Source organism: Zea mays, unplaced genomic scaffold, assembly GCF_902167145.1.
Source record: "Zea mays cultivar B73 unplaced genomic scaffold, Zm-B73-REFERENCE-NAM-5.0 scaffold_274, whole genome shotgun sequence".
In the NCBI taxonomy this organism is placed as follows: Eukaryota; Viridiplantae; Streptophyta; class Magnoliopsida; order Poales; family Poaceae; genus Zea; species Zea mays.
In genome coordinates, this window is record NW_023366898.1 from 16,162 (window position 1) to 26,948 (window position 10,787).

Sequence of the window (10,787 nt, forward strand, 5' to 3'; positions counted from 1 at the left end):
TGGAAAGTGGTGGAATGTCACATTCTAAAAAAATAGCATATTCTATTAGTAAGATTCCAATTCCTCAAAATGAAAGGAAACAAACGGGACCTTAGGGGACGGGTATGCGAGCAATTTAGTCTCCACAGGAATCGAGACGGGAAAATTTAGTCCCTATCAAATTCGCGAGGACGGGGATAAGCAACAATGTCTGTCTCCGTTCCCTGTTGACTTGTTAAAATCACACTAAAAATTTCAATATATAGTTTATTATAAAATGACAAATTAAACTTTAATATAGATCTCTCTTATAATTTTAGTTTTTGCTTGTTCAATTTAATATTGATTTTTATATAATTAATTTAAATTTGCCTTTAAACAGTGCACTTATTAGTGAAGACGGATTCCCCTAAATTCTTTGACGGGAACAGATACGGGAGAAAAGGCTCCTCATAAGTGTTTGTCGAGACAGGAACGAGGATGGAGAGCCATTCCTCGATGAAAAATTCTCGGTTGCCATTCCTATTGTGGACAGATTCGCTAGGTCCATGTCCACCCCGACTTTCATTAAGGCCTTGTTCGTTTACGTCGGATTGCACCCGAAATTGTTACAGCTAATCAAAGTTTATATAAATTAGAGAAGGAATCCGGTTAAGAATCGTTCCGGCCCACCAATCCGGCACAAACGAACAAGACCTAAAGTGCAAAAAAAAAAAGTGAGGCGCCACAAACTACATCCCAATGAATGTAACAAGAAGACATCACATGTCACAGAGCAAACTGAAATTTTTATTTCATTGCATGGTACCTTCACCATTGCATTAGTAATGCAACACATTACAACCAAGTTACTTGGAGCCGCACGGTGACAAGAACGATAAAATGCTACCTTTATTCTTCTCTTGCGCCTCGAGAATTGTGCGATGTAGCATCGCGTTGTCTTTGCTGAGAGCATTGATCTCAGTCATCTTTTCCTCCAACGCCGCCTTCAGTTTCCCTTTCTCACCGTCCTTGCCAGCAATGTGATTCTCGAGTTCCTCGATTTTTAACTTGAGCTTGTTACCTTCGACCTTCTCGGACACTAGTGCTTTCTGGACAGAGTTCTTCTCGTCGTTCAGGCGCGACTGCTTGGCATCAAGTTCGTCGCAGGACGCTTGCAGCTGTGACACAGAGAGCCGGATCCTCGCCAGCTCATCCTTCAGCCTGTCAGCCTCTGCATCTTTGTTGCGCGCTGCTTTCTCGGCCGCTTCCTTGCTGGCGTGGATTTCCTCTATCTTCCTCCTGAGGTTCTCTATTTCTGCCATGAACTTGGCCTTCTCAGCGTCACATGACCTCACAACTGTCTCCCTCGCCTCTGCCGATGCAGCCAAGTCCATCTTGAGGCGCTTAACCTCTAATTCAGCCATGGCATGCCTCTGCTCCGCTATTAAAATCTCCAAACGGAGCTTATCCTTTTCGCCCTCCACCAGATCCTTCTTGGTTTGGATTTCCTCCACCTTCCTCTTAAGATCCTCCAGTTCCTTCGTGGTCTTTGCTTTCTCGGCACCAAATGCTTTTGTAGCCGCCTCCTTTGCCTCCACCAATGCTCCCAGTTCCATCTTAAGGCTCTCAGCCTCTGCTTCGGACATGCTTTGTTTGTGCTGTGCGGTCAAAACCTCCAGCTGAAGCTTGTCGTTTTCAGCCTCCAGCAAACCCTTGTTGGTCTGCAATTCCTCTAGCTTCTTCTCAAGGTCATCCAGTTCCTTCAGGATCTCTGCCTTCTCAGCATCGAACTCCCTCGTAAGGATCTGCTTGGCCTCCTCTACTGCCCCCAATTCCATCCTGACGCTCTTAATCTCTCCTTCAAATAGGCTACGCTCTTGCTCTGCACTCGAAATCTTTGACCGAAGCTCCTGGTTCTGACTCTCTACCAAATCCCTGTTGGCCTTGATCTCCTCGATTGTCCTCTTAAGGTTGTCCATTTCCTCCATGATTTCTGCCTTCTCAGCTTCAGATGCCCTTGCAGCTGCCTCCTTCGCCTCCACCACTGAACACACTACTTGTTTAATGCACTTAACCTCTGCTTCAGACTGTCTATATTTCTCCTGTGCTGTGAGAATCTCAGACTGAAGCTTACTGTTTTCTCCCTCCACTAAATCCTTATTAGCTTCGATTTCCTTCAGCTTCCTCTGTAGTTCCTCTAATTCATTGGTGATTTCTGCTTTTTGTACGTCGAAAGCCTTGGCAGCCGCCTCCTTCGCCTCCAACAACCCACTCAGTTCCTTCTTGAGCCTCTCAATCTCTGCTTCAGACATGTTTTGCTTTTCAGCTGCGATCAAAGCCTCGGACCGAAGCTTGTCATTCTCGCTCTCTGTCAAATCCTTGATGGCCAGCATTTCCTCCAGCCTCATCTTGAGATCCTCCGATTCCAGCGTGATTTTCTCTTTCTCGTCGTTGAATTCCTTGGCAGCTGCCTCTTTTGCCTCCGCCAGCGCGCCTAATTCCTTCGTCAGCCTCTCAACCTCCGCTGCAGACTTGCTACACTTTTCCTCCGCAACCAAAACCTCCGACTGAAGCTTATCATTTTCAGCCTTCAAGCTTCTCCCCACCTCTTCCTTGTGGCTTGAGATCGCCTTTGCCTCCTCCAGTTGCTTCTCCAGCTTGGCCTTCTCGCCCATCAGCTGGGTAATTTTGTGCTCCAGTTCCCACACCCTGTCCCCAAGTGTGGAGACCTGGTGCGATAGGGTCCTCACCCTGTCATCTGCGAAGAGATCTGCAACACACGTACGGTACATTTTAGAGAAGAGAGCTGGTACTACACACACCACCGCGCAGATAAAGAAAAGGAAAGATGATGACTTGGCGCACACCCGCAAACCAAGGCGATGTCGGCGAAGACATGTCTGTCGGTTGTCGCTGTTGTCACACACTCTTCTGAGAAATGGAAGACGCTTTGCTGTGCACCAGTCCCGGAGCAGAGGAATATATATACACCTGCAGACCTGCTGAAGCCTGAAGCTGCCTCAGCTGAGGTCTGAGGATAAAGTGTCCATGACTCCATGAGCCAGAGGGAAGAAACGTGGGGAGAGACAAGGGATGGAGTGTGGATGCAGGGAGAGATGGAGTGTCGCTGGGGAAGAGGGATGGGTACATATAGGTTTTGTTTGATATAAGAACATTGAAAAAGGTGAAGAATCTCTGTGGCAAGAATGAATCAGTAGAATGCAGAAGGATGAAGAAAGAAACGAACGACACCTCATGGATCGCAATTCGCAAGGCAACTTTTATGTACTTTTTGCAACAGTGCTTGGACAACAGTTTCGCAAGTGTATTTTATACTTTTATGTACTTTTTGCAACAGTTTCTAAAGTATGCATGGGGTCAGTTTTCTAATTTCTTTAGAAACTGCAGGATTTCAGGCAGTTAAACTCGACATTCAGTAAAGGCACTTAAACAACTAGCACATAACAGACTTGAGGTAACAGAACAGTAGGAGTCCGAAACAGAGCCCAACTCATTGAGGAAAAAACTGTTTTGCTAACATCTCTAAAACCTCAAACAATGGACAGTGTGTCTGCAAGTATTTAGACATCGTATGAAAAAAATAAGTCATCTAAAAGTTGCCATTACTACCACAAGCCCCAAGTATCCAACAACTATGGGCAGTGTGTCTGCATTCCAGTTTCTGAAGACACCTAACAGGATGCTGTGCTATTCTTGACGGATGTCTCCAAAATGCAGTTGACATTTCAGGTTTGCAAAATATATTGGACACAAGTCTGACCATCATATGCATGAAACATGAAACTATAGAAATAGGGGATGTCCACTTTGCAACCTGAAAATAAAATAGAAGTAACCACTAAAGAATTCTAAAATTCTGTAAAATAATGTAAAATCTAGTTACAAAAATCAGAGGAACAACACATCTAACAACAGAAACAATAAACCACTAAGAAAATCTCAAGCAGTCTACAAAAAACTAACTGAAATGACCTGAAACAAACTAAAAAAAACAACAATTGCATATCGATCGTTTCCTATGATACTCTGGAATAAACTGCATCTAACTGAAAAATATTAGTCTGACATAGATTTCAACTCTGAAACAGATTATGAACAAAGACAACTGAACATACACTCCCATGATATGCAAAAGATACAAGGAGCACAAATTGCTGTCATCAACTAGACCTGGTTATTTCAAGAAAGGAGCACCTTTCTACCTTCATGTGCATGAGCCTGAAAATGTTCTGTGCATTTCACAAGCGATTGTAATCTACAAAAGTATGTGTTGCTTGTAAAGTCACCTACAATCATGTCAAATCTTTAAGTTCAGTGACAAATTTGTAACCCAAATTTATATTTACAACTTGTTTGAAGGCCATCGCTGGTGGATAAACAGGAATACAGTTCGTCAGATTTAGACAACAAATCCTAAACCAGGGACTCCTAAATATTCATGGCAGCAGCATAGCCATTGGATTCAAGCAACGGAAACAAAACATGTCACAGATCTATGCATGCTGAAAAGAAATGGGAACAAGCTGATGAACCTTTCGACGAATCGAGGCTTCTTTCGAGCTTCGACGGCAACAACCAGCTGCCCACGACGCCGCCGACCAAAAAGACCACCACATGCCGGTTGTGTCCTCGACGATGCTTCTCGGGCTCGGCCTTTCCTCGCTCCTCTGTGCCAACTTCCAGATCCCGTCACCGAGTCGCTCCAGGACCGTGGCCACCACCGTCCTCTATCACGGGCTCATGGCCCTTGGCCGGCGCGGCGTCACCGACGTGAGCAGATGAGCAATCTCAGGTGATCGATGAATACGATAACAACCGGAAGGTTGATTCGTTTTGGTTTCTGGTATTTCTTGGATGCCCCTTCCTCAAGTCTTACAACATACTTATACTAATGTCATGGGTATAGCCCACTACGGCCCGGTACGGCCCACCACCATTACAAATTCAAATACGTACTCACTAGTACTTGTATGTGCAATCTCTAACATTGGCCGGATGTTACATTACCGCCCCGTCAAAGCGTTGCTTGTCCCCAAGCAACACTGACATGCAATGCAGACAAAATGCCTGGATCCCAAGGTCTAGTTATCCAAAGAAGAAGCATGCCAAGAGGGACCGTAGGACCATATCACCATGGAATGCCATCTTATCACCGTGCACCCACAACTCATCACCTCCATATTGTTTCCTTGGTACGTTCTGCCCGTAGACTATCAAGATTCCATTAGTAAATGCACGAACAAAATGAGAACTGCCACCAGGAACATAGCAGTGGTCTCTGCTCACTTCGTATGGATCATACAGATCCCCATAAGGCCATGGAGAGATCAGTAAGGGAGGCAGCAATAGCATACACGAGATTTTCCAAATGCCAGTCCAGAAACAATTTCGCTTCATGCTTAGCTGCAACACCACGTGCTGCCCGGAATGCTGCAAGTGCCATGCCTAACGTCACTTCAACACCATGTGGTGCAACATCTACAACCACCTGTCTCAACCGACAAACTTTGTCCAAAAACTGGTTGAAAACGATGTCTCCAAAATCAGCAGCAACAACAATGGCGTGATACTCATCAGCATTAGTGCAAGGACTAGAACACCAGAGCACTACAATGTGATTGCGAACGACATAATAGTCAGCCTGCTCAGGTTGCATGTTCACAGTTTCCTTCAGCAATTTGGAATTCCTTTGTGCAAAAGAACCGCTAGATGAATCGAACTTTGCTGCATAGGCTTCAAAAATTACGTTGATTGGTGAATAGAAATCCAAGTGGTGCCTTTGAATCAGTAAGTTCTGGAAGGATACACCCATGTGAATATCTGTTAAAGATAAAGATGTATCCTCATCATACTGGCCCGGATGCGTAGAACCTTGTTCACATATAATCTGTGGGGACTGCTCCACCTTATATTGCTCACTGTTTTGTGAAAACCCGTGTGGCAAATGAGGCAGTAATCTATTATCAACAATATCAACAGAAACATAATCTTGCGGCTGCTTCTTTTGCATCTCCTTTGATTCTCCCTCCTCGAAGGTGAATTCATCCAAAGATTTCACAATGTTGTCAACCTCTTTCACTGCTTTTTCAGTAGCAGCAGCCTCCTTGGGACCAGTTGTCTCACACAAGGCTGGTACAGCCTCAATGACAGCAGCTGATTCTTTATCCGCCTCATTGCTTGTAGTTACAAGAACCTCTTCTATTGCTAAAGATTCTTCAGGTTCAGCAGGTTCTAATGCAGACTCTGCTAGTTGTGCCTGCAAAATATTCCTATCAGATGTATCTTCCAATCCCATTCTTGTATGAATAGATTCCCTTGTCTCGGTGTCACCTGATTGATGTATTTTGGTAGTCGCCGACGAGGCACTACCCTCAGGTAAGTCTCCAACAGACCCTCTAAGCTGATTTGGCTCTACTTCATCACTAGGACCAGGATGTTTGCTAACTTGATGGACCTGGATGTCTTCTACTGTTGAAGGATGTCCTGTAGATTGTGATACTTCTGATGATTCAGCATCACCAACCTTAGATGCAGGTGTCTCGGTAGAGCTATCAAGCTTTTCTTCTGCTACATGGACTTCTTCCGAATTTGAAGGCAATTTTGGAGATGTTGTTCCTGATACTTCCGAAGGATCTACCTCAGATATATGTCCCTTAGTTGGTGTGCTATTAATTCCTTCCTCACCATTGTGTCCCATAAAAGACATGACAGGAATGAAGAATCCTATTCTATCAGAGTTGGATGTCTGTGATTTTGATGCATCTTCATCGCCATGCTTTTCCTCCAGGCCGAGCGCACTGTCTAACAGGTCACACTGCAAGGTATTAGCAGTATTCCCTTTTCTCGCTTCAGTTTGGTTATCTTTATCCTCCCTTATTTCATCGTCTGCTAACTGAAACTGCAACACCTCATTCTCAGCCCCTTCTTTAGATACTGCAAGATATTTCCCCTCTTCTTCACTGGTATCATTCTGCTCCTTCTCCAGGCTATCCTCTATCACACTGCCAGCACTAGCAGGAAGAAGCTCCTCCATGCTTCCACCATGCATAACCATAGCAGCTGCCTCACTCAGTACATCAGACCTGCTGGTCTCATCTACCACCTCACCCTCCTTCTCAGCCGATTCATCTAAGACTTCTCCACCTTGAGCAATAACCCTTCATGCGTATGAGATTCAAATTGCATCTCCCCATCCCATGCCACTTTTAGACCCACTTTACTGAACAACGGATCACCCAACTTCCATGGAGCATTAGGAACAACACCCTGCTCGCAATTGTTGTGCGTCTGGTCACCCTTCCCTTCCAGGTTCACCACATCTCCATGCTTGGCTTCCTCATCCCAAATCACACTCTCCAGCGGCATTTCGTTGAACACCAGAGAGTCCATACTTTCAATCAGAACTGGAACGCAGTTGTGGCAACCATGGCCATCGTCGCTGTTGTCAACAACCCAAACCATGTTGTTGTTCCAACTAGCAGAGTCGTCAAAACCACCAGAGATCACGTCACCTCCTGGAGCTGTAATGTCAAAAGCCCTGAGGCAGTCGCAGTTCACGGCCTCATTGCAGACGACGTCGAGGACAGAGTCGATGAGCTCCGCGCCCTCGGTGTCGTGCCCCTTGGCACAGTTGATGCCGGCGCCGGACTGTCCGAAGACGAAGTTGTCGGGGTGGAAGATCTGGCCGAAGGGGCTGGAGCGCACAGAGTCCATGGTCTCGGACTCGAGATCCATGAGGTCGGCACGAGGGACGAAATGGCCGCTGCTGGCTTCGTTGTAGTAGACGTTGATGCGCTCAAACTGGAGGTCCGAATTCCCCACGTAGCGGCCCGTGGCGCCGACCCCGTGCTCGTCGCAGATCGCCCCAATCTGGTTGCCGCACTGCCCGCCCTGGATGTGGAGGATCTTCCTCATGGCTGCCGAGAAGGACGCGACTCGCACGCGCCCCACCCAGGATATCCTCGGCTCTGATACCACTTGTCACGGCCCTTGATCGGCGCGATGTCATCGACATGAGCAGATGAGCAATCTTAGGTGATCGCCGGAATACAATAACAACCGGAAGATTGATTCGTTTTGGTTTCTGGTATTTTTTGGATGCCCCTTCTTTAAGTCTTACAACATACTTATACTAATGTCATGAGTATAGCCCACTACGGCCCGGTACGGCCCACCATCATTACAAATTCAAATACGTACTCACTAGTACTTGTATGTGCGATCTCTAACATTGGCCGGATGTTACATCCTCCACCACCGCTACCAAGCGTTCTTCCTACCGCCAGATCTAGGTTGTTGTCGGGTTCGACGATGCTGACCCACCCGGACACCGAGCGAATCGATCCTTTCCTCGTCGGGCCATCGGCGGCGGACCGTCGTCGCCTCCCTTCTCTGATACTTTGCACGAAACGCGGGGACGAGGAGTACAAATGGCCGGATAGGGTGAGCCGAACCTCACTCCATATATGGGGCGACGAACGAGCTCATCGGCCATGGGGGAGGGGATGGGGTCCATGGGGAGCGCCGTGGGAGCTTGTGGGGTGGACGTCGTACACGCCAAATGGAGTGGGGGGAGTAATACCGTGAACCGTTGGAGAAGGCCTCGTCAGCTAGCATCCTACCATGATGAATAGTGAACCTGGATGTTCTGCTAGCCTGAATGTTTCTGTAATGTAATGCATGCGTGTTGGAATAAGTGGACAGCAACAAGAACACAACAAGCATCAACATGAAGGAAATGGTTTCGATTCATTCCATAATACCAGCTGATACATCATGTCACAGTACGGTCATTTCCAGTTACACGTTGTTAAGTGGATATAAGGAACATAGAGCATACAAAAAAATGAAAGAGAAATGAAAGAAAGCAGTCCTTAAGTTGGACCTGGTGGCATAGATGAAAGAGATGGCAGCCACCATTGTTGTGGTTGCAGCATATAGACATGTCCAGATGCCACCCTTCTTCTGATCCTCAGCCACTACGAGCTGCAGCAACTCAATCTCCTTGCCTAGGGTATCGATTTTTCCCTTCTTTTCATCCAATGCTGCCTTCAGCTTCCTGATGTCACCATCTTTCTCACCATTGTAGTTCTCTAGCTCCTCAATTTTCAACCTCAACTTTGCTACTTCATCCTTCTCAACATTAAGAGACTTCACGACTGAATTCTTCTCATCATGTAGGTGGGAGCGTTGGGTGTTAAGGTCATCACAGCAGGCTTGGAGCCGGGACATCCAAGCCTGAAGGTCCTTCAATTGGGCCCTCATCTTACTCGCATGAGCATCCTTCTCATGAGTAGCTCCCTCAGTTGTTTCCTTATCAGCCCGGATTTCCTCCACCTTATTCTTCAGCCTGTTGACTAACTCTGACCTAGCTGACGGGAGTTACTGGGCCGACGTGCATTAATAGCTAATCCCCGTCGGCTACGGCTGGCCGACGGGGATTAACACTAATTCATGTCGGCTTGTAATCAGCCGACAAGAATTATTAATTCGCATCAGCGCCCGACGAGAATAAGCTTATCCCCGACACCTGATGCCCATCGGCTTAGGGCCAACGTGAATTAACCATATACCGACGGGAATTAGTAATCCCCGTCGGTTCTAAGCCGATGGGAATTAATTGGATTCCTGTAGTGATCCTAGCCTTTTCAGCATCAAATGTCTTAGCAGTAGACTCTTTCTCCTTCACCAATGCACTTAATTCAACCCTGGGAACTTGAACATTTGCAAGAGACGAGCTGTATTTATTGTTGGATGCCATCTAACTAAAGCTTATCGTTTTCTCCTTTCACCAAATCAGACTCTCTCCTCGTCGCCAACACCTCAACCTCCAGTTCCTCTGTCTTAGGCCATCTCCAGGAGCTTACCTATACTCATACTTATATTCAAACTACACTCTATAAACAGTGCAATCTACAATGTAAAACGATGCAAAACGGTGTTTTTAGTGACCATATAGGTGCAATGTACAGTAGTTCACCCATATGGTCACCAGTAACACCTTTTGCAATATTTTGTACTGTAGATTGTATTGTTTGTAGAGTATAGTTTAAATGTGGGTAAGTTGTTGGCAGCAGCCAACTCCAAAATCTGCACCCTCGAATCCACCTCTGCCTTCTTAGCACTTAGGACCTCTTGTTCCTCCAACTTTGCCTTCACCTCGGCCTCCATTTGCAACCGGCAAGCCTCAGCCTCCTTATGGAACTCCAGCAGAAGGCTGCGGGTAGCTTGCCGAGGACTGGGTGCAGATGCTAGCACGCCTGACCTAGAGAGCAGGCGAGTGTCGACGTCTAGGAAGGAACCTTTCTAAACAATATCTGCAATTATTATTCAAACATTTGATGTGACATGGACTAAACTATAGTTAAGTGGAACCGAACACCTCTGAGCCTATGGACATAGTTACAAAAAAAGATAGCACACAATCCCACAAAAAACCATGATACTTGTTTAGCTCACCACAATGGAAATTTAGTACAATTTTATCTTAATTCCTATATAAAAATCAATGTAGATATTTTCAAATTTATAAATCATGTTAATAATAATTTAACACAAAAATGTATGTGTGGAAAAGTATATCTGGAATTTATCAAATAACAGATATTTCAACAAAACTCGAACTTCTCAGCAGATCAGACTACATTCATCAAAACTAATAGTGCAATGGACTGCAAGGGTCAACATTGCCAAGTATGCCCTACTCATCTGTTGAATGTCTCGTGCTGGATTATCCTAATTAGTCTAGCCAGAACATCTCACAAGCATAAAATCCATAACATAATGTTTGCACATAATAATTCAGA

The 10,787-nt window shown here is 45.8% G+C and overlaps 1 protein-coding gene across 2 annotated transcripts; it reads right to left on the bottom strand.

Moving 5' to 3' along the window:
• Nucleotides 1-747: 747 nt before the first annotated feature.
• LOC103640973 (chromosome segregation ATPase) lies at nucleotides 748-7,928 on the bottom strand. 2 transcript variants are annotated; one of them, XM_035963721.1, is made up of 3 exons: nucleotides 4,515-7,037; nucleotides 2,829-3,796; nucleotides 748-2,731 (listed from the first exon to the last, which is right to left on the bottom strand). In XM_035963721.1, exons 2-3 carry the CDS (start codon nucleotides 2,857-2,859, stop codon nucleotides 828-830), a joined length of 1,935 nt encoding a protein of 644 aa, XP_035819614.1. In that variant the 5' UTR covers nucleotides 2,860-3,796; nucleotides 4,515-7,037; the 3' UTR covers nucleotides 748-827. The 2 variants fall into 2 exon arrangements, with proteins under 2 accessions (XP_035819614.1, XP_035819615.1); XM_035963722.1 differs by lacking the exon at nucleotides 2,829-3,796 and having other exon boundaries at nucleotides 4,515-7,928.
• Nucleotides 7,929-10,787: the final 2,859 nt, after the last annotated feature.